This window comes from Conger conger, chromosome 10 (assembly GCF_963514075.1).
Source record: "Conger conger chromosome 10, fConCon1.1, whole genome shotgun sequence".
Classification (NCBI taxonomy): Eukaryota; Metazoa; Chordata; class Actinopteri; order Anguilliformes; family Congridae; genus Conger; species Conger conger.
This window is the reverse complement of record NC_083769.1, coordinates 45,478,543-45,503,044: the sequence shown is the minus strand read 5'-3', so window position 1 is coordinate 45,503,044 and position 24,502 is coordinate 45,478,543. Positions and strand designations below refer to the sequence as shown.

At 47.5% G+C, this 24,502-nt stretch overlaps 1 protein-coding gene across 2 annotated transcripts in view; it reads left to right on the top strand.

The window, feature by feature from the left end:
- Positions 1 to 24,150, top strand: part of prdm2a (PR domain containing 2, with ZNF domain a) — a 30,953-nt gene extending 6,803 nt beyond the window's left edge. Inside the window, exons 4-9 of one of the 2 annotated variants that reach the window (XM_061257938.1) lie at positions 2,297 to 2,400; positions 4,637 to 4,789; positions 7,281 to 7,407; positions 17,660 to 17,833; positions 18,117 to 23,068; positions 23,907 to 24,150. In XM_061257938.1, coding sequence (XP_061113922.1) covers positions 2,297 to 2,400; positions 4,637 to 4,789; positions 7,281 to 7,407; positions 17,660 to 17,833; positions 18,117 to 23,068; positions 23,907 to 23,933 — 5,537 coding nt within the window. In that variant the 3' untranslated portion in view covers positions 23,934 to 24,150. The remainder of the gene's footprint in view (positions 1 to 2,296; positions 2,401 to 4,636; positions 4,790 to 7,280; positions 7,408 to 17,659; positions 17,834 to 18,116; positions 23,069 to 23,906) is intronic. The other variant, XM_061257937.1, reaches the window with a different exon arrangement.
- The last annotated feature ends 352 nt before the right edge of the window (positions 24,151 to 24,502 follow it).

Here is a 24,502-nt window from a genome sequence, read left to right as displayed (position 1 = left end):
TCGGTAATTGCGATTTTATATATATATATATATATATATATATATATATATTTAAAGTTACAAGTGAAATATAAAGCGGTCTGTGTACAAGTGGCTGCATGCCTGCGCATTGTCAGTGAGACGGAGCATTACTACATCCTGTGGGTTTGTGATGTCAGACACTGTGCGGAGTCTCGTGTGTTACCCAGCAGGCCAGAGGGGGTGGATGTGTGCCTTACCCCTCTGCCTTACGCCACACCCGCCCCTCTGTCTTTGAAACTGCCCCTTTAAGGGGGGTAATAAACAAGTAATCACTTTTTTTTTTTTTTTAGTTCTAAAGCCAAGTGTCTTATCTCTATTTTATAGATCACGTCGTTAAAAGTTAGGCCTATCGTTAAAAGAAACAACCTATCTAATTAAGCAGTGCCACCTCATTTTCTGCAAAAGAAGAGCTGTTCTGCCAGCCAAAGGTGAAAAGTTTTGTTTAGTTTCACTTGGATCCCAGCAACTATTTGTGACGTGAAAGTAGGTGAACGACCTACATCTCCTGTACATGAGAAAGTCAAGGCCCTGACTTCGCCCCTTGTTGATTGATGGGGAGGCCTGTTCATACTGCTAATTTTCCTTCCGCCTTTGGTCAAGCTGACAGCCTGGATTGGGATTTTCTCTCTTCAGATTAGTTTAGCCAAAAATCACTTTTAATCTTTCCTTTTTCCATTCCAATTCCATTTCCGATGTCATTCTTTACTGAATATCTGGTATTTCACTAGTTAGTTAGTAACGCCTACGTGCCTATGACACGTTACCGACCGGTTCAATCGCCCCCTCCTTATTTTATTTTATTTTATTGTTTATTTTTGCAGGGGCAGTGCACAATTAAAAGGTAATTGCTCACAGCTAATTTACATCTGTAGTCCCTCCCCTCCCCTCCGTGCTCTCACTCTGGACCTTAGTTCACTAAACTCAGTTCACTCATCCTTTTACAATTTGCCGAAAGCTTGCGTTTCATTCCTCTTTAACTGAGATCCCAGTGTGGCACAGAAAGTGCCTATTTTTAAACGCGACAAGGTGAGCGTTCATACAGGGGTTCATACAGCTGCTGGTACCGGCGTCCACTCCTGTCACGGCACCGTGATGGCCACGGAGAGACCGCCCGTCAGATTGATTAGACTAAGCAGGAGACAATCCTCCCCTGGAGCAATGCAGGGTTGAGGGCCTTGCTGTGCGGATCTTACTGTGGCTACACCGGGGATCGAACCACCGACCTTGCGTGTCCCAGTCATGTACCTTAACCACTACGCTACAGGCCGCCCCTGCTAATGAGGACACACGCAGCTCACAGACGCTCACGGCGTTACAGTGCGGCTGCAGGGAAGCCATGCGCTAGAGGCACGGTGGCTCGCTGTTGCCTCACAACAAGAAGGTCGAAACCCCGCCCGGCCTCTCTGTGTGGAGTCCGCACGTTCTCCCCGTGTCTGTGTGGGTTTCCTTCCGGGTACTCCGGTTTCCTCCCCACAGTCCAAAGACATGCAGCTTCAGGACGACAGATGAAAATCAGCTCATTAGCTAACTGTGGCGCATTTACATTGATGTGGAAACTGCCAATGTTGATTAATGTGCACTGTCCCTAAAATTGCCCACGATACACCGGAGGAGGGGTCGTAAGGGGGATTTTAGCTGTGTGTTGGGATTGTCTTTAAAAAATATATAATTAAAATAAAACATTACCCATGTTCCTTCTGTGTATGTATGATGTCTTGATGGATTGTAACTGCCGTGCTGTGATGTCACAGGAAGGCTGGTTTCTCCTGCCTCCTGGAGCTGGGTGCGTTCTGGAATCACAGCTGCTGACGCTTCTCCTGCTCCCCCTGGTGAGAGGAGAGCTTGTCTGGGCACGGCCGAAAGGAATCTCTCCCCTCTCTGCTGCTCTCCTATCGCACAACGCTGCGTGTGCTTTGTGTGGGGAAAAATAAGCCACCATTTTGGATCTAATAGAGGGCTCTCCCACGTCCTGTCATCTTGTGGGGGATGCTCCGTTCATGCAGCACCAAATTAAAACAAATTGGTACCCAAAGCGATTACAGTTCCAGATGACTGTAGAACATTCTAGGCCCTTTGTTACTGAAGAAAAGCTGCTTGTGCAAAGGAGCGCTTTCAAGTGATGGCTTTGGCAGCAGCTCGCTAACACTGTGAAAGGAACTTTGAGCTGAAAAGCTGAACGTGGAAACGCCAGCGCTCGGTGCTCGACCGCCAGACCGGGGCGGGCGGCCGGGAGAGACGTGGGTGTCCTTGACACGCTGTCCGTTCCTGTTCACAGGTGTCTGGGCCGGCAAGCTCATTCCCAAGGGGAAGAAATTCGGCCCCTTTGTGGGAGAGAGGAAGAAGCGGTCCCAGGTGACCAGTAACGTGTATATGTGGGAGGTAAGCTCAACATTACATTACAGTTGTTAAAGCTGACGCTTTTATCCGAAGCGACTTGTGGTTGATTAGACAAAGCCGGGGCCGATCCCCCCCCGGAGCAATGTGGGGCTGAGAGCCATGCTCAAGGGCCCAACAGCTGTACTGATATTATTGTGGCAACAATTGGCTTGAATCAACAACCGTCCAGGGCCCAGTCCTGTGCCTTATCCACTAGGCTACACCCCTCAGACTGCAGTCAACACTGCCACTGTGCACTGTACACCCTCTCAGGCTTACAGGTTATCTACATTTACCATCTGTTGCCAAGGTGACAACAATGGAAGCAGAACTTCTGAACAGGTGCACCTCACCACCAACACTGCAGACAGGAAGCTTCAGAACTACACTCTGCTGTTATCTTTTGTCTATATGTTGGTGCTCGCTTGCATTACTTCTGAATAGGGCGTACTCCTCTTTGTACTTTTCCGTAATATGAATGCAAATTACTTCAGTAGTGCTGGCCCCGCTGTATTGGCCCCGTGTGTAGTGGTGCATTAACCTCGGTGGGATTAGGAATCCGGAGTGTCCAATTGGTCACTGCAGTCACTCAGCAGTGTAACACTTTAGGTTTGGTGCTTCCGCACTGTCTGAGAATGAGATGGCATTGTTCATTCCCTTAAACACACAGAGGGAAGTCGTTTTAATAATGCATACTCAATACATGCAGACAACGTTGGAGTTTATTAATCTAATGCTTGAGCAAAGAACACTAAACCATAGGCATCAGCTGTAAACCTTTTTATAAATATGTATATAGAACAGTGGCAACATTGACATCGGTGATTGTGAATAATGCATGGGACTTTTTTCACAAATCTGGTAGAACTTGTTTTAGCGCATCTATTTAACTTTTATGTAATTGGAGAAGGTATTAATGGTATTAATGGTATTGTAATTGTGTGTTACTGTTGGATAGGAAGCCACCCATATGCAAAGGAATTTATTTTACTTAAATATGACACAATTTGACAGTTGAATATTTCCTTATTTAGTTCAGAATAAATGCAATTTAGTTTGAGGAGTAATAACAGGAGTATCCTTGCTGGAATCCAAATGTGTAATGACCTAGATAAAATCTCAGTTCCCTAACAACTATACTACATAAGGAAATGTACACTCACTGAGCACTTTATTAAGTGACCTGTAAACCAGCTTGTCAATGCAGATATTTAATCAGCCAATCATGTGGCAGCAACTAAAGCATGCAGACATGGTCAAGAGATTCAGCTGTTTTTCAGACCAAATGTCAGAATGGGGAAGAAATATGATCTAAGTGACTTTGACTGTGGTATGATTGTTGGTGCCAGACAGGGTGGTTTGATTATCTCAGAAACTGCTGATCTCCTAGGATTTTCATGCAAAACGTGAAAAAACGTCTCTACAGTTTGCAGAGAATGGTGTGAAAAACCAAAAACATCCAGTGAGCAGCACTTCTTCAGGCAAAAATGTCTTGTTAATGAGAGAGGACAGAGGAGAAGACCAGACTTGAACACACAATGCGTCAAACCTCTTAAGTGGATAGGATACAGCAGCAGAAGACAAATCTAGTCAAAGAAGTACCTAATAAAGTGCTCACTGAGTTTATATAATATCAACAATGACCCATTTCCAAATATTTCAAGCACATGTCGAAATATGCATAATACAAATTATTAAATGAAAAACCTGTATAAATTAGAAATGGGAAAAGTCCCACAGTTAAAAAGATATGTCAAACTTTAGAGTAAGTTTGCAAGTGTTGTCTAGATTGAGCTGCTTTATATTACCCACCATATTTCTCTGTTATCAGGTGTCCTTCCCAGCCTGGGGCTGGATGTGTGTGCGCCTGTGTGTGCGCCTGTGTGTGCGCCTGTGTGTGCGCCTGTGTGTGCGCCTGTGTGTGCCTGTGTGTGCCTGCCTGTAAATGGTAAATGGCTGGCATTTATATAGCGCCTTTATCCAAAGCGCTGTACAATTGATGCTTCTTATTCACCCATTCATACACACACTCACACACCAACGGCGATTGGCTGCCATGAAAGGCACCGACCAGCTCGTTAAGAGCATTTGGGGGTTAGGTGTCTTGCTCAGGGACACTTCGACACGGGGGATCGAACCGGCAACCCTCCGACTGCCAGACGACTGCTCTTACTGCCTGAGCCATGTCGCCCCCATGTGTGCGTGTGAGTGCGTATATAATTTTTGTCTCTGTTATCAGGTGTACTTCCCAGCCTGGGGCTGGATGTGTGTGGATGCCACAGACCCTCTGAAGGGGAACTGGCTGCGCTACGTGAACTGGGCGCGCTCCACTCAGGAGCAGAATCTCTTCCCCATGGAGATCAACAGAGCCATTTACTACAAAGTTCTCAAGGTACACCCCAGTTCCACCCCACAGGTCCAACACTGGCTCCCCTTCGCACAGTGAAACGGGTTCTCGTGAATAATTGCTACAGGGATAAGTTCACCAGTGTGGTCCTCTTCCTGTCATTTTCTTCCTCTGAGATTTTGTAGCCATGTACTCTAACAGTGCATTGTGGTCTGGCTGGCTGTTTTCTGTTTGAGGAATTCCCTGTTAGCATATCCCAACAAAGGTAGTATCCAGTTCCTCCAGTCTAGATTGATTGTCATTCCAGACCAGCATGGCAGGATTTCCTGGTCGAACCAAGATCACTACCGTGACAAGCAGAGGTACCGATGGTTGGGTTAAAAGGCATTTCAAATTGGAGATTGTAATTCCAATGCATCATAATGGAGTAAAAATTTATTTTGGAAATGCCACAACTCCTGTTCATTACTCGATCATTAATCATAGATCATTAACGTATAAATGTTTTCATAATAAAAGAATAGGTCCCCCAAGTTTCACTTTTAGGTTAGATTCTTTATTAAGCATTTATTTACATCCCTGATGTAAGAATGGCAGTTTTACACAATATTTTCACATTTACATTTTGCATTTGCATTAAACATTTAGCAGGTGCTGTTATCCAGAGTGACTTGCGCAACTTACATTCTTTACCTACATTCATTCACGCAGCTGGATATTTACTGTGGAGGTTCAGGTTAAGGGCCTTTAGCTCAAGTGCACAGCAGCAACCTGGGAATCAAACCTGCAACCTGGGAATCAAACCTTCCCTCGTTCCCATCTCCAAACCATTAGGCTGCACTGCTGCCAAAATAAGCATTTCCACTCATAGCAAGATAAATGTTTCATGTATAACTTGCACAGAACAATTGCTGTATATCAGTAAATAAGTGAGGAACAAATTACCTTCAGTGTAGTTGCATGATGGATTACTTTTGTGTCCCAACTATTAACCTTTAGTTATAGTTTCTGTCCACTTGCATATCCATCAGCTCTGTAGATATGCATACATTATTGATTCAGACACAATGTCATAGTGTATGTTGAGTGCTGTATCACAAATAAATGGTTTATATTCTTGTTTCGCCATCCACAAGATGCAGTTGCATATGTTTTTATTAATTAAACTGCTGTCATCTGGCATATACACACACACACACACACACACACACACACACACACAATATGCAGAATATTTTGTCTGGCAGGACATTTGCATATTTGTCTAATTATACTATGGTAGATGCAGTGAGGCTTATGGATATATTCGTACATAGCACTTACTGTTCAACATTGAAATGCAACAACATAGTACTCTATATACTGTATTGTCGAAGCTGCACTTCTTGAAAAGGCTCCTTTGTGACAATGTCAGAGTGTTGCTGAACTTTGTCATTTGATTTCTGGGTCACGATGGGGTGATCTATTTGAGGAATTATATAGGAATGAAGTGCCTAGTATAATTATGAACATGACACATTTACCAATGGCTTACGTAGGTTCCCCAGTTGATTCTGTAGCCATTGCTGTGATCTGTTGTTAAATTTGGCGATGAAATCATATTGGTTCAGAAAATACAGCTATCAGAGATGGACTGCAAAGTAGGTGTACCTTTGAAACGAAGTCAACGTGAGCTTTAGTCGGCAAACATCGATTCGCATAAAGAGCAAACTCTAAAGAACTCTGACCAGGGACCCATGTCAAGGTCATATGTCACATTAAATTGAGGTGATCTATAATATTAATTATAATATTAATAATTAATATTATTAATATTATAATATTAATATATCTGGGCCATACGCTAAAATAATTTCCCAAAAAGCACGTGGTTCAGTTGGTACACATCACTTTTAAGAAATGCTCCTAAAATGGGAGCATTCCATAGCCCTATTTATTATTATTGACTCGTGATTGAAATTGGAGTTCTGCTTCATTCTAGTACCGTGGCCTAAAGTATTTGCAATAGCCTACATTCTACTATATAGACGGTACATAATCATTGTAATTTTATATTCGCTTTCATTGCCCTAATCGATAAACGAACGGCCGGTATTCACTGCCAAATAGCTTTTATTTAGCTCTGGCTGTAGCCTACTACTAGAGTTCTAGCAGACCGTCTGCCCCCCGACAAGGGGCAGAGGGTTCGACGTATTCCTGTAGCACCAAGTCGGTCAATCAAGCAACTGTGAGCTGTAGTCACAGTATCACCCAGACACTTCTGGTGAATCGGTAGCTAGCTGTTCTTAACAACGGAGAACAGATGTCACTTAATGTTTTATTTTTCTCAGATGGTTTTGCGGTGATCGCAACTGCTGTGTTTTCTGTTATTTAAAGGCTGCTTTTGTACTCTATAGCTATTTTTTACTTGAGCCTAGCAGCCAAGCGTAATGTTAGCCACTGCACACGCCCCTGGCTGAAGGCCTACATTTCCTCGCTCGCCGTCCAATAAACCTGTCTGTGGTTGGTGCTTATAGACGTCTTCTACTCGTTTCAGCCAATCGGACCAGGAGAAGAGCTGCTAGTGTGGTACAATGGGGAAGACAACCCCGAGATAGCAGCTGCACTAGAGGAAGAACGGACCAGTAGCTCCATCAAGAAAAATTCGCCGAGAGCAAGGAGAGGTAAGCGACGCACCCCTCATGTACATGCGTATCTATACTTTTTAGTTATTTTTTTTAATCTGAGCCGTAAACACGTTATTTTGGAATATACATTTTAAGGGACGTAGCAGCCAAAGCATTCGTCTCCCGGTCGTGTAGCTTTGGTGACTGCTTCTGTCTTCACCTAGTTTGACTTTTAACAAGCAATTTGGCTAATGTTGCATTCGCTGTCTCTGGATATTTCTAACGTTATTGCTTTGCTCGCAGCAGAGGGACCGTGGCTTCTTGACCAACTATGTTAGCTCATTGACTGGCCATTAGTTAAAATCATAATCATCATCAGCGAGCCATGCTATGTTGTTATTTAGCCACCTAGTCTAACTTGATAAGTTGAAGAGGGTGCGACGTGTGTGGTAATGCAATCTAGCAAGCTATGTCTCCGAGTGACCTTTTCCAGACTCCTCTCCTCAGTAGTAATACCTATATTGGCTGCGGTTGGTCAATATTTCAAAACCGTTTATTTAAAAGGCATGATCTCTTTTGCCGATTAACAACAGAGTATGTACTAATATTAGCCACACATCTAACGCTTCTGTTCCAAGTTGGTGTTATGGTAGATGGCTGGCTAGGCTAGCTAGGATAGCTCGCTAACACACACGTTAGATATTGGCTCTTGAAAACTACAGTGTGAAGCACCATCCTACTAATTTAACTTGCATATAAAGTGACCGATTCCGCGTAGTCTAACTGAAAATGATTCGGTAGTTATAGTGCTGGTACTATCGATGGTTCCCTAGAATAAAGAACTAGCTAGGCCAGTCATTTGTTTTAGTTTGCTATTATTGTCGCTAATCAGTTGCTACTTCATTCTTTTGACGTCTCGTCCTATACAATGGAACTCTATTCGTTTTAATGGAGTTGTCACTGATGACGTTATTTAGGTAGCACTATCTCGATGGCTAGATACCTATCCCAGTTGGGCCGCACTAACGCTGTGTTAACATTGTTAGACTAGATGAACTGTCTAGCTGGCTAATATACATTTAACTGCGACAGGCCATGTTTAATGTACAGCGAGATTAAACTAGGTGAGGTCCTTCTCATAACTAGGAATCGTTTATCTTTAAAACATTGTTCTAGTATTGGCTATTTGATCGTTTATTTTGACGAGAGCAGGTCATCTATATTTTGTGTATCCTCGGCAACGTTAGAGCTAACGTTAGCTATCTAGCGAATATAGCTGGCTATCTAGCCAATGTAGTTGTCAACCGTGAACTTTTGATTATTAAAAAATATATATAGATTGGCTAGGTAGCGTTTTCCTAACATAAATTGTTTGAAAATGTGATGTTTCAAATGCCGTTTGCTTAGCTAGCTCGCATCCAGCCAGCTACGGTTGTCTGCGTTTGCTGTATCGTCAGAGTTGAGTGGGCCACCGATTTTTTAGAAGTTTTAGAACCTACATTTTTTGTGTGGTTAGCTAACTTACTCGCAGTTTAAACGCAAATGTAGGCCTTTGAAATGGTAGCAGTATGTTGCAAGATTCCTATTCCTAGCCATTTATCCGACCTTAAACTCAAGTACCAACACATTGGCACCGAATACACGTAGAAAAACTAAAAATATGTACAAACGTGCAGTTGCTCAGTTTTGATACTTTTTAAAATTGTTTTATTTGTATCGAAGTAGGTATTTCCTGAAACTATGACGTCCAGAACAAGTTGCCTAACAGGGCAGAGTTTAGAACTGCACGTTTTAAAATCCTCTTAGAGGTCACCTTCAGACACTTTTGTAAAGTAGCTAAATTATTATTATTATTGTTGTTATTACCCATCTATATTTCTGCAAGATCTATAGAGTCGTAGCTACCGTTTTGTAGGAATGTTAAACTTATTTTTGCTTGGTTCTTTGTTTTGTTGAATTATTTAATAAGTCTTCCATTGGATCAGGTTAGGATGCATTTCAGAATTAGTCTGCTCATTATAATGCTAATGCATTTTCCTTAAGCTTGCCCACAGACCAGTTTTGCTCGCTCTGCTCAGTTTCATGGTTTGTATCCAATAGTGGTTTTAGTTTATTTAATTTGATCCATGTGATATGGTTGAGGGAAAGTACCTTTACCAAGGTAGCATCTCCCAGAAGCTGTTATTTTTAATCCTGTTTTTATAGCCACAATTCCCACGAAATGGCGCAGGAATTTATATTGGCTGAGCGTTTGATCTTAATTTTAAACCCAAGTTCGGTGGTTTTTAAAATCCTGTGTGTTGGAAAGATTATCATTGTTTATTGCACTTTTAGGCAAGTCCTTTTGCAGCATGGTTATGCTGGTTGAAACCTGAATCTTATTGATAATACAGGCCTGTCTTTGGAAGCCGAAGTAATTTATTACTGTTGGGGAACGCTTCCTGCTTCCTAGGGTTTTGATTTAGATCTGTAGGTTTGCCTGTGACATTTTTTTTTTTTCTGTCCCTAAAATGGAAATCAACCTGGGAACCTGAATGTGCTACAGCTATATTTTGGTGTTTTTCGAGTGGCAATAATGGTGAGCTTTGCAGTGGAACTGTATTGCTCATTTTTATAATACATTATAAAAAAATAATGCCTACACTGTGCATTTTGCAAAGTTGAGTCGGAGTTTTGCAAAAGTTCAGGTTGTCTACTGCTGGGGTGCACAACTCCTGTCCTGGAGGGCCGATCTGTGTGCTGGTATTTGTTCCAGCAAGTTACCTTAGATTTCCGACAGCCCTATACTGTAAACTACGCTGGTTCATTCCTGTATGGTATGTGAACCTTTAGGATGCATTTGCAGTCTGCAGCTGTAGCCGGTGCTTTTACAAATGTCAGATCAAGATATGATTGAACTAATTTAGAAACTATGAACAGAGGTCGCTGAAAATGGATACGCTGCTTGTTTTGCACCCCTGCTCGACTGTCTATCGTCCAGGCCTGGCACATCACTTGTCTGTGTGTAAATAATTATTTGTCTCAAACGGTCATGTCACATGCATCCGGTCCTCTAGTCACTGTCATAGTGTCCCTTTTCTGAGGAAGCACTTTTACTTTTTGTGTGTGTATATATATATATATATATATATATATATATATATATATATAGAGCAGTACTTGCATGCATTTTTCTTGTGTGATGGAGCTTTGCAGCACAATACTCATTTGCTGCTAGCTGATTAGTTTGGGAGAGAGAGCTGTATCCTGCTTTTAATATTGAGCCCATGTGGATTTATGTCTGTCCGTTGCGGTGTAATTCACAAAGCTGCTAGCTCAGGCGCTGAGGACGCGGTCGCTCTTGGAGGGCTGGCTGCTTGCTGGCTGAAGCCGCAACGGGGCAGACTATGACCGGAGGCTTTTCTAAAAGTGCTTTTGAAGATGTGGTCTACATGCAGAAACCTTTGAACTCCCGACTGCACACTCTTCAACCTTGGCTCAAGCTACCATTAGCCTATCTAATCCATTCTGCTGAATGGGCAAATGTTAGGCTTTATAGCCAAGTTACTCACCCAGTGCCCTGCAGTCCTCCGGCTGTGTAACCATCACACACGTTTACACCCGCACTTCCTGAATGGAGACCGTCAGTTTGTATACCAGTGCGTAATCCTGCCTGTATTCGTATTATGACAGAGTTATGCACCGTCATTTAACTTTTTACCTCCGGATTTTCGTTTATAACGCAAGAGCAACAGTTGAACGTGTTGTTGGTGTTGTAGTCAAGGTGACATTGCAGGGACACATGCCGCAGGCTTGTGATGGCAGATTATTTGCACCACAAAGGTAGTGTCCATAGGGGAGACATGCCAATCATAACAAGGACATGTCTGCGCTGTACAAATAAAGATGGATTTGAAAAAAAAAAGAAAAAAAGAAAGGCTATAGATATTGCGACAGATATTGTTACCGCCATTATAACTGAACATTTCTCCGCCCTCGTTGTGGTTGCGGGTCCCGTGGAGTACAGAACGGGTAAAACTGATGTGATGGAGGCGGAACTCCCGAGCGATTGGTTATGAATAATGAACGATTTGAACTGATTGCCCCTGCTGATTTCAGTGAAGTGCGGAATGCTGTTGCTCTAGTCCTGCGTGATCTGATGTTCTGTGTTCCGGGTTTAAGTGATGTGGACCTTTCCACCCCTCGCCTAAGCTACTTGTACTACATGCATTACTGCCCTGTGTATTCTTGCCGTGAGTGGTTTCTGAGGCAAGATTTGCATTTCTTGTCACCGTGTTGTCTCGTGCTTTGCAGAGGTAAATCATTTGTGAGGGACGTGGGGATCTCCATACACTTTGAGCCGTTTTTTTATCGACGTGCGTCAGATGAAACTGGAGGATGACTCAAAGTTGCCTTCGCCAAAACTTGATAACCAGATGATAATAACAAGCGGCGATAATAGCAGTCGTTTAATACTGCTTTTCCGGGTCCTGAAAGATGCTGGGACCCGTTTGATGATACTCGAGGGCTCAGTCAGACCGGAGATGAATGTGTAATCTCTGTGCCGTTTTGTTTTGGGGTCAGTCGCATCTGTGGGGGCGCACCTGACATTCCGTTACGGGTCCCGGATAATTAAGGGGGGAAACGCGGCGATGAGGCGGCCTCTTTACGGTCTGTCGCCGCTCCTCCTTTGTGGCGCGGATCTTCGCCGAAGCCGCTGGACGTGTTTGACCTTGTGGCTGGTAGCGGGCGGGCGTGGGAGGGCGGGTGGCTGGGTGCAGGGGGGGGGGGGGGGGGGGTGTGTGTGGGTGTAATCCCCAGTTGGCCCCCTGTTCGCCCGCTCCGCCAGCCGCTGTGCTAAGACAATGGGAACAGGTGAAAGTGACATTCCCAGACACAACACATTAAAGGCTGCCCACCCTGCTGTTGCGCTGGCTCTTCAGCTGTTGCTGCCATTAACCGTTCCCCTGTTCCCCTGTCCCCCCCCCCCCCCCCCTCGTTCTCAGTGTTTTCTGGACATTTGTTTTTACACTGGGGCTCGGGGCTGCTTGATTGTTTCCTGTTGCATAATGTTATTGTTTTCTTTGGAATATTTTTCACACTGCCTGAACGTATTTATTGGGGGGGGGATGCCGGGTAGGAGGTTTTTAAAGCCAATCAGATTAGCATATGTTATTGAGCGAGGCGACATTAAGCACGCTAGTTAAACGAGTCTGATGTGCAGATAAATATTAAAGGACATTTTAATATTAAAGGTTACTTAAGCTTAATTTACAAGTTGCTATAAAATGGCTCTTTCCCCCCCCCTACATTGCTAGAGGAATGGAAAGATGAATATGTCTGCCTTGATGCGTGGCTTTAGCCTACCAGCTTGGGTTCTGGCTTTTCAAAGTTACAAAAAAAAGATAAATAAATACATTTTAGCCAAGCCTTGCTTTAAAAGGTTATTTTAAGACCTGGCACTCACTTTGCGTGGTTTGGCATTTGATGTGGGCTATTCAGCAGCTGTATAGAAGCCATTAAAAGGCAGTCATTACTGTTCATTAAAACTAATCATGAAGTAGAAAAAAAATAGCCACTTTTCTTGTTCACGCCACTCTACTGTTCAGTGGGGGATGAGTGGGCTAATTTATTTCAACCTTTTCCCCCCCCCTTGTGTTCTCCATCACTTCCAGGCTGGCTGGGCCGTCTGTAATGCTGTCCTTGGTGATTTTCCATTGAGGAGACTTCACTAGTCTTGGTGGCTGCAGCTGATTTTTCTCTGTAGCAGGGGGTTTGGCAGTTAAACATTAGCTTGGCTCGCTAGCCTCGGAGTGGAAGTGACTTCACCAGAGGAGCTCCTGATACCTTCTCCCCTGCCGCATTCAGGTGTAGGTGGAGGATATGGCGTCCTGGCTCATTCAAGACATTTGAATTCATACTAAATCATAATAATTTGTTATTTAGCTGACACTTTTATCCAAAGTGACTTGCAGTTTATTAGACGAAGCAGGGCCCAAAAGCTATGTGGATCTTATTGCAAGGGCAGCCTGTAGCATAGTGGTTAAGGTACATGACTGGGACCCGCAAGGTTGGTGGTTCAATTCCCGGTGTAGCCACAATAGGATCCGCACAGCCGTTGGGCCCTTGAGCAAGGCCCTTAACCCTGCATTACTCCAGGGGGGATTGTCTCCTGCTTAGTCTAATCAACTGTACGTCGCTCTGGATAAGAGCATCTGCCAAATGCCAATAATGTAATGTAATGTAATATTGTGGCTACACCGGGGCTTGAACCACCAACCTTCCAGGTCGCCGTCATGTACCTTAGCCACTAGGCTACAGGCAGCCCCACAGGTGTGCCGGACTCTGGCCCATTCTGTAAAACCCCAGAGACCAGCCTGCCTGTGCTGCCCCCGTATGTGCTAGTACAGCTTGTCAGGGACTGCTTTAGTGAAGGTCCCCCCAATCCATAGCCGGTTGAGCAGATCCGGGCTGAACTAGAAGCAGGCTTGTCTCTATGAATAAAAGCCCGCTAGTTGGAAGCCCGCTAACCTTCTTCAACAACAATGTTCTTGAATGACTCAAACTGTGCTACTCGGTCTCAGGAACACCGTTCAGTTGTGGAAGGTAGCTTAGAAACTCGTGTGACCGTAGAGGGAAAAGGTTATTCTTGGTCACGGCAGCAAACGCACACCTCCTTATCCTAAGACAAATGAGAACTTTTAGCTGGCCTCCTTTTTTTTTTTTTTTTTGTGTTGCTTTTTGCTCTAAAGCAGTGGCAGGGGGAAGACTGATATTACTTGCTAAGCTCTTTTGATTTATTGGGAAGCATGTGCAAATGAAATTGTTCAAATTTATCTTTCCATAACAATAATGAATGTGTCCCCTTTTTGCCTGGCTCGATCGGACCACGTTCAGTCACAAAAAAAGATTTGTTTGTTTGTTTCATGAGAGCAAGCGGTTCAAGGAAACGTGTCCCCAAAGGGTATGGAATGAACATTCATTACTCATTTATTCCATAATCTTTGCCATGCCGTATATGCCAATCCTGCAGATGGAATTTAATGGTTCTTTGTATTTGTTCCCAAGCAGTTTTGAAGAAAAATTCTGTACCCATCTATGGGTTTTAGAGGCAGAGTTTGACAGCTTGTCCTGTGCACTGTCGCATTGTTTGGTGAGGTAACTCTTTAGAGTATGTCAGTATTCGGCTGGAGTCAGAATGATGTTGTAGACGATGCCTGTCTGTGGTGGTATGTGCCATTTTGCACCGTGGTATTCTGGTCATCTTAAAGCCACTATAACTAACTAAAAGGAGAGTGCCAGTTTTGATTCACCGCATTAGCCACGTCAAATGCATTGCAAGGTGTCTTATTTACATTATTACATTACATTACATTAATGGCATTTGGCAGACGCTCTTATCCAGAGCAACATACAGTTGATTAGACTAAGCAGGAGACAATCCTCCCCTGGAGCAATGCAGGGTTAAGGGCCTTGCTCAGGGGCCCAACGGCTGTGCGGATCTTATTGTGGCTACACCAGGGATCGATCCACTGACCTTGCGGGTCCCAGTCAAGTACCTTGGCCACTACGCTACAGGCCGCCCTGTACATTACATTATAGTCATTTAGCAGACGCCCTTATCCAGAGCTAGGTGCAAATGCAGTGCTGTCAAGGTACTTTTTTTTTTATGGCAACAACTGAATATTAGCGGCACAAGATGTTCCCCTTTGTAATGCTCATTTCTCCGTGGCAGGTTTCATGGTGAGACCCACTGACATGTCACTTTGCCTTCCACTCCCTTCTGGGAAAAACGGGAACGATTTGTTCTCCGCTCTCCGACACGCAGCTCACCCAGATATCGGCTACGTATTCCGTATTCCCGCGTATGCTGCAGATGCAGCTTAATTTCTTTCTTAGCTCATTTTCTGAACCGAATCGGGCCATATAACAAGCTACGGTGTATCAAAATCCATCAAAATGGCTGGCTACTTGACAGCTTTCCAGCTAATGACCTACTGTATCGCCTGTTACAGCTCCGATACGGCACCGTTTCCGTAGAAACTTTCCGTCGCTCCTTCAGTCCTCGCATTTCTGGGCGTCAATTTCAAGCCCTTTAAGCACCCTGTCAGAACGCTTTTGCTCATTGCAGAGATTGTACTGGCTATGAGCTTACTGTGAGGGGGGGGCGGGGGCGGGGGCGGGGGGGAAATACAACCGGCTTCTTACAAGCTGCTTAAAGTGCTTGAATTGGATGCCAAGAAACTACTGGAATAACTAGAAAAAACAAACCTCTCTTCCTCAAGTGTTTGAAAACGTAAGCGCCTTAAAACTAAAATGATCTAGTCTCTAAAATTGACATTTTACAAAGAATATTGTGTGACCATTTCCCCAAAATCTTTTTATTTTTTCTGATTTTGTTTTCCATAAAAGAATAAGGATACCAAGTAGATAAGGTAAAATCTTAGTACTGTTTTCATAATACTGTTTTGCGTTAAGAGAACCGACATGCAGTTGCTTTTTTTTCCACTAGGCTGTTGAAATTGGGGAAATGGTGCTTGAACGACTGCCTGAAAGTCCTTGAATGTAATTTCAGAATGTCTGTGTGAACCCTGATACTATTACCATAATTTGAAATGAGTAATTTAATATATATATATATATATATATATATATATATATAAAGATTCTGGATGCCATATCCTCTAGAGACGATCAGAATACAGGACTCCCTAGCTGTAATGCTAAACATGGCGCCGTACATGTGGAGTTTGGTTGGTGCTGAAATGACCTCACCAGTATTTTGATATGCCCACCACAGAAAACGGTCCGCTTACGACTTGATACATAATCTGTTATTTTTCCTTGTTGTGATAATACCTGACTGTAACCCAGGATGAGGCGGAGAAACTATGAAACCAGATACAGCCCAGCCAATTCCATGTGACCTGCAGATGTTTTATCTTTAGAATGGATTCAATTCAGGACTGACTCTGCACTCACCTTAAGAAATTGAATACCTCATTACATTACATTACATTACATTGGCATTTGGCAGACGCTCTTATCCAGAGCGACGTACAGCAAAGTGCATACCCATAACCAGGGATAAGTGCGCTGAAAGACCCTAGAGGGAGGTACAATTTCAATTGCTACCCGTTCAACAAAGATAAGGACCAGGGCCAATTATTATTATTATTTTTTTTTTTTAAACAACAAATAAACAAACAACAAAGCAAAAGTGACCAAACTTAACTATCCAAATACTGCTTACCTAGCCAACTAAAAAATACCAAAACACAATGTAAATCACAAAGACAACAATTAAGGTTCACAGGGAGGTAGGGAGGGATGGGGAAATACCTCCTGTTGTGCATATGAAAATAGTCTATTCTCAATATTGCATATTCCGTTTGATCTTTTCCATATTTTGGTGAGTGCAGACTTGTCTCCCTCACAGATCTGCTGTTTGGGCTCAGAGCCCCGGTTAAGCATTCGTTGCTCTGCAGGACGTGGGCAATGTATTGTCTTTGGAATAATTCACCGCAGTTAGTCCATGTTCCATTCAAAGTTAAACAAAAAAAAGAAAAGAAAAATGAAGAAGGGATTGTGCATATATGATGAATTGTGGAGTGGCAAATTAAAATGATATGCAATTGATCGTCAGCAGAACCAGAAATAGCACAGCCAAAGTTTTATTAATTAAAAAAAAAATTAAAAATGGATCTGTGCATCTACTCGGTAGTTATACAGTTAGTCGGACTGCACACACGATGATGCTAATATAAGGCAAAGTAATGGCTTTGCCCTGGTTTGCGCTTATTTGGTCCCTGATTGTCAGCGACATTTTACTCCAGTCTGTTGATTGCTGAGGCTAAAACACTGCAGTTTATAAATAATTAGCCACTGTCTGTGAACCGTATGTTTGAGTTGCGTCGTGCTGTTGCCACAGGACCCTCTCTCGCTGCCAGAGAAATTGACTGCAATCCCAGCTAACTGATGCTGAGGGAACTTCGGCTTGTGCTATTTCGCAAAAATACAAATTAACCCTGGAAGGCTGGCCTGCTCGAGTCCTCATTTAACGCATTGGTGGGCAACACTGGAGGACTTCTTTTCTTAATGTGCTGTTAGGCCGTTAACACTTTATTTTGTTTAGCTTCTGAATCTAATTTGGTATTAAGTGATTGGGGCCAAGATTGCCAAATGGAGATTAAAATCAGGGGGTGGGGGGGGGGTGGAATTGTAATGTATAAACTGTAAAGCTTTTTACATCAATTCTCATTTGAAAATGCAAGATTAAGCATTTTTACCATTTTGCCATTACTTCCCCCCCCCCCCCCCCACCCTGCAGCCAGAAGGAAGCTGTTGGAGAGAGCCAAGCAGGCCGGTGTGAAGCAGGCTCGTGACCGGAAGGAGCCCTGCGGAACGGGGACTGCTGCCGCTGAGACCGTTCCCACGGAGACTGTTCCCGCGGAGACCGTTCTCGCGGAGACCGGTGTCACCGTGATGTGGGAGCCTGACGACGGTGAGCTCGCCGATAAGGCAATCCCATAGCAGTCCCTTTGGGATTCATCTGGTCTTGCTTGATGCCCCCAACCCTTTGATGCCACCAACCACAAAAGTCCTTTAGTTGCATGCATTTATGATTCATCCTTTATTATTTATCTGGGTCATTATTCACGTTTGTCCCACCTGAGAATAACCCTGCAGTGCTTTTGTGACAAAGGTTTAGGTCTTAATTCTGGCACAACAGTGGCCCAGAGTAAGCCTACGGTGTGTTGATGGTCTCTTTTCGTGCTTCGCTCTAGGTGCGAAAGGAGAGGGGACCGCGCCGTCCTCAGATCAGCCTGCACTGGAGTCGGCTGAGTCGCGGGCACCCTCTGAGCAGGAGGACCAGCCGTCCATGGAGGTGACCGAGGGATCCGCCCAGTCCTACATCCCTGTGGTGGTGGAGGGGCAGGAGGAGGAGGAGGAGGGTAATGCGGAGGAGGAGGAGGCGGAGGAGGAAGAGGGGGAGGAGCAGGGTGAAGAAGAAAAGGAGCCTACTCTGCCACCAGAGCAGAAGGCGCTATACTCAGTCGAGGTGGTTCCCATGGACACTGATGAGCCAGCAGTTGACCCAAGGCCAAGTGGCTCCGGGTGTGAGGAGGAATTGGTAATCGACCAAAAGTGGGAGCCAGCATCCAATTCCTCCCCGTCTAACCCGGAGCTCGACCCAGACCCCGAACCTGACCCTGACCCCGACCCTGACCCCGACCCGGAGGGCGAGCCCCAGGGCTTATCCTCGTTCCCCTGCCAGCACTGCGAGCGGCATTTCAGCACCAAGCAAGGCCTGGAGCGGCACACCCACATCCACGTCACGGCCAACCACCACACGCACGCCTTCAAGTGCCGGTACTGCGGCAAGTCCTTCGGCTCGCAGATCGGCCGCCGCAGGCACGAGCGGAGGCACGAGAACGGCCCGAAAAAACGTCCGGGCTCGCTCGGCGGCACGCTGATGTCCCACAGCCCCTCCCTGCGGGCCGAGAGCTCAAGCCCCGACCTGATCGCGCCTTCCGGAAACTTCATCATCATGGGCTCGCAGAACGGCGCCGAGCCTCGAGAGCGGCCGGCGGCGGAGAAGCAGAGCTCCGCGGCCGCCATCAAGGCTGAGCGGACGTTTGTGCTGGACGAGAACGGCGAGTCGAAAGAGCTCCACCCGTGCAAGTACTGCAAGAAGGTCTTCGGCACCCACACGAACATGCGCAGGCACCAGCGGCGTATTCACGAGCGCCACCTCCTGCCCAAGGGCGTCCCCAGGAAAGGCCTGCTCCTCCAGGAGACGCAGCCCGAGAAGCAGCCGCCACGCCCGGCTCGAGAGGAGTCCTCCAACTCCAGTCCCCCGCCTGTCTACGTGCCCAGTGGAGAGGCAGAGGATGAGGGCGATCAAGAGGAGGAGTACATGGTGGACATCTCCAGCAACATCTCGGAGAACCTCAGCCTGTACATTGACGGGAAGATCTTGTCCACCAGCTCTGTCAGCAGCTGTGAAGTGATCGAGGTCGACTCCAGCTCTGCCGCTTTGTTTGGTCTCGACGCTGTGATCATCAGCCCTGACCAGCTCAGTCAGGCCCTGAAGGTTGAAACCACAACTTGCACGGTGAAAGAAGTCCCGGGACAATCTGCGACCAAAAGGAGGACAGCGACACCCCCTCTTCCTCCTAAAATTAAAACGGAGTTGGAATCTGACCCCATCATGCAATCCTCGACCTCTTTGTCCTCCTCATCCTCCTCCTCCTCTTCTTCATCTATGGTGGGAGCCATCTTCTCTCAGCCCATAGAGACATTAGCCTTTCAGAAGGAAAAGAACGTTTATCTCTCCCCGAAGCTAAAGCAGCTTTTGCAGACCCACGATGGCCAAAAATCCACTGTCGCTCTAATCACGGACAGCCACAGGCTGGGTCCACCTCTTTCAGTGACCACGTTACCTGCAGGTCCAGGTCGGTTCAAAAGACGAACGGCTTCCCCTCCCAACTCTCCGCAGGACAGCCCCTCGCTCAAAGTTGAGGGCATGAAGTCCGAGGCAGGGGTCTCGTTCACCCTGAAGGTACCAAAGCTGGAGAGTCATTGTAGTTCCCCGTCCTGGAGTATGTCCAGCAAAGATGAGAGGGACACCATGAGTCCACCAGGCAATGGGGCGGACGCATTTAAAGTTTCCGCCATGGACTGGCCAGCTGCTAGGAGCGGTGGTAGTTCCTGCAACCAGCAGCCACTTGACCTTTCCAACGCAGTCAGTAAAAGAAGTGAAGCTGTCAGCAAGGGCCCGGGGGAGGTTGTGTTGGACTTGAGCATGCATAGAAAGCCCTCCGCTGAGCCCGAAGCAAAGGGCGGCCCTGCCCCACAGCCACTGATTAAGAAGAGGAAACCCAACACCAGTATGCTGGAGAAAGTGTTGATGAATGAATATGCTGGCTTGGACATTACAGGTAATGAAGGGCCTAGTGCATCAGGAAGCCAGGGTGGCCCATCAGCGTTGGAGCCTGCCGCAATCACTGATACCCAGTCCCTTAGCTCTGAAGAACATTATTCTGAATCTTCTTCCTCTAGCCAACTTCACCCACCCCCTCCGTCGTTAACCCCCGTTTCCATGCACCCCCCTTCCCCTTGCGCCCCTGCCCTTGGATCCCCAACCCCGCCCCCTCCAGTTCTACCCACTGTTCCTTCCCCTCTGTCCGTCATGATATCCTCTGAACCTCGGTCGCCGTGCTCCCCGGCTGGGTCACCACTGCCAGTCCTGTCTCCAGAAACATCCCCCAGGCGTACTGGGATGTGCGAGGAAGAGGGCCCGGGTTCCCCCGAGCTCGACCTGTCTCCTCAGCGCTCAACTTCCATGCCGGTTTTGAGTTCAGATTCCAGCTGCGTAGAAGCTGATTCTACGCTCCCCGGCTCTTCTCTTAACCCGAACAGTTGCGTGTTGCTTCCCGATCCCTCCGTAAGCCATGTAGCCCTGCAGGCTTGCACTGTAAATTCGTTGGCGGGCTCTGAAGGGCAGTCGTCTTCACCTTCCGTTGCCCTTGGCGATTCCAGTATTCACCCGCTAAGCATCGCTCACAGCTCCGTTGTCATTGAATGCACAGTGTCCGTTGGCGCCCCTGAGAGTGACGTTTGCGCTCCATTAACTGTCCGTGAGAGTCCTCTCGTAGTATCTCCTGCTGGAAATGTGGTTATTCTCGAGCAGGCGATAGTGTCTGTACAACAGCAGCCCCTTTCCCCTGCGCCATCTCTTGAGCCGCCTGTCCTTGTCGCTTCGTTGCCCGAGACAGCTATTCCTCCTTGCTCCCCTGCTATGATATCAGAAAGCCCGCCCTCTCTAGTTTTGTCTCCTCCCACTGTCAGCTTGGCTGTAGTCAAAGAAGAACCCCGGCATAAAGAGGAGTTGGACGCACCACCAGCCGACGCGGACATGATTGCCAGTGACGAGGAATCGCAGCAGGACGGCTTCTCCAAGAGCTTTACGTGCAACGTCTGCGAGACGCCGTTCCGCTCCATAAAGGCGCTGAGTCACCACATCGCTCAGCATGCGGTGGAGTGGCCGTTCAAGTGCGAGTTCTGCGTGCTGCTTTTCGGGGACGCTTCGGCGTTGCTGGAGCACCGCTCCGCCCTCCACGGTGTGGGCAGGATCTATGTCTGCTCCGCCTGTGCCAAGGAGTTTGCGTTCCTCTGCAACCTCCAGCAGCACCAGAAGGACCTGCACCCTGGCCAGGACTGCACACACGGCGAGGTGGAAAGTGGCAAATTGAGGCTGCAGAACTACAACAACCCGAGTGTGGCGGGCACAGAGTCCTCTCCCGCGTCCGCTTCCGGTGCTCACTCGGACGGCGCGGAGTCTGCATTCCAGCCATCTGCTGACATTCCAAAAGAGGAGGAGGAGGAGGAGGAGGAGGAGGAGGAGGACCTCGATCCCTCGACAGAAGAACTGTACACTACAATAAAGATCATGGCCTCTGAAGGAGGCAAGCCGAAAGGCCCGGACGTGCGCCTCGGCATGAACCAACACTACCCCAGCTTTAAGCCTCCCCCCTTTCCCTATCACAATCGCACGCCCGCCGGCTCCGTGATCTCGGCCACCAACTTCACCACCCACAACATCCCGCAGACCTTCAGCACGGCCATCCGCTGCACCAAGTGCGGCAACAGCTTCGACAACATGCCCGAGTTGCACAAGCACATTCTGGCCTGTGCCAACGCCAGTGACAAGAAGCGCTACACCCCCAAGAAGAACCCCATTCCCCTCAAGCAGATTGCGAAGCCGCAGAACGGGGTGCTCTCGCCGATAGCGGCGGCGGCGGCGGCGGCGGCTAACACCGGGCAGAACGCCTTCCGTCGGATGGGTCAACCCAAGAGGCTCAACTTCGCCCAGGAACCTACTGTCAAGATGAAGCTGAACGCGCTCAACAACAAGAAGAAGAACCAGCTGGTGCAGAAGGCGATTTCACTGAGGAACAAGTCCGGCGCCGGCTCTAAGAAGGACCCCGTCCTGGTCGAGGAGGAGCAGCAGGAGGTCCACGTGTGCCCACACTGCAGCCGGGAGTTCACCTACCGGGGCAGCCTCAACAAGCATGTGGCGGTCAGCTGCCCCATGAAGCCAGTGTCTAAGAAAGCCAGAAAAGGCAACGGGCGCACTGTGGAGAACAACGGCAGCATTCGCAAGGGAAAGGTTGACGCTGAGGTAAAGCAACTGGGCACTAATGGCGGGCAAAGACCCTTGGGGAAAACCCGGGCTCGCACCTCTGGGCCTGCAGCCGGTGCTGCGAAGTTGGGCCAGTCCAGCAACGGCAGGATGGCTGCCCAGCCGCCGCGTGTGAAGAGGCCGGCCTCCTTCCCGGCAACGACGGTCCCCTTCAGCAAGAAAAGCAAAACGGTCGTCAAAGGAAATGTCCAAGTGCAGCAGCAGCAGCAGCAGCAGCAGCAGCAACCGCAACAGCAGTCGTCTCCGGAGCTGTCGCCGGTCTCGGCGGCGCCCCCTGGTGGCTCCTTGCAGCGACAGGCGCCTATGAGGATGCAGCGCGGCGCCAAGGAGGCGCCGCCCAAAAAGGCACCCGAGGTGAAAGCGCCGCAGCCGCCTCACGCCCAGCCGAAGAAAGAGGAGCGCTTCCCCGCCAGGACGCGGGAGCGGGTGGGCGGCCCCGTCACGAGGAGCCTGCAGCAGGCCGGCCTGGTGGCGTCCACCGAGGCCAAGGGCGGAGAGGCCGCGGCCGGCCCGGAGCCCGCCGAGTCCCAGGTAACGACGAACCTCACAACCTTGTTTTAAGTCCTCTTAACATTACATTACATTACATTACGTGGCATTTAGCAGACGCTCTTATCCAGAGCGACGTACAACAAAGTGCAAATCAATCACAAGAACAAGTGCAAAAGTAGACCGTAGAGGACAGTACAGTTCCGAGTCCTAGTAAGAGTATGCGACTGTATGTAAAGTGTTAAATTTTCACGCAGACTAATGGGGTCGGGGGCTGTTAAGGACGGGACACCGTGGGGGTGGAAGAAATGTTCCGTGTTTGAAGTGTTCTCACTTTTGCCCCGGGTGTCTTTGACACTTGCGGCGATTGTATAATTGTGCATAAAACTGTCATCTGCACCCAAACCGAGCTGCAGAGAGGGGGCTGACAGGCACGGTGTTTATTTCATATCCACCCTCTGTCGAAAGCACAGTCCTGTGATGCAGAAACTGCATGTTCTGCGTTTCTAGTGTTGGCGGCCAACATTGCGACAATCGTAAATGGTAAAATGGTAAATGTTTGCCATGTGTGTATATATAGTGCCTTTATCCAAAGCGCTGTACAATTGATGCTTCCCATTCACCCATTTGTACACACAATCGCACACCCAACAGTGATTGGCAGCCATGCAATGAACCAACCAGCTTGTCACAAGCATTTGGGGGTTACGTCTCTTGCTCCCGGTGTGACGCACCAAGCGCGGAATTGAACCGGCAACCCTCCGACCGGCAGACGGCCGCTCTTACCGCCTGAGCCAATGTCCCCCCAACGGGAACACGAGTGACGCTTCTTCGTCTCCCTCGTCCTCCAACCCTGTGTCCCTGTGTTTCTCCCCGCTAGGATGTCTCGTCGAAGCTGGCGGGGTAGCGAGCCGAGGGACGGAGAAGGAGTAGAGCGGCTGTGCGTCGCCGGAGCCCTGCGGACACTTGAAACCCGGAGCGGGGCGGTACGCCGAAGCCCCCGCGCGTTGAAGGCCGTCCGCAGGCTTTCCCCAACGCGGCCCTCCCGGAGCACGGAAGCGCGGGGGAGCACGCCGGGCGGATCTCCGTGGGAACCGGCGGGCCACGACGGGGACTGGTTTCGGGAGCCGAAACGCGGCGAGTTGCGGCGTGCGGGGGGGGGCGCGGGGGGGGGGGCAGCTCGTCGTAAAAACCTTGGAAGACGAAGAACCTGGTCTGCTGCTCTTGGACAGGGTCTTTCCCAATGCACTTTGAAATGAAACCTTTTCTGATTGGAACATTATGTTTAAAAGGAAAAAAAAAAAACAATGATACAAGGCTAATTTCTTTTAGGATTGGCAGTAGGGTCTCGGTTAAGATTAATTGCTGATCCACTGCTCATGGCAATCATGTATGACGTCTACACGCCAGCGGCCCAGTCTCCTCTGTTTCTGTTATTGATTTGCCTTCGGTCATTGAGGTTTTTTTTAAGATTGT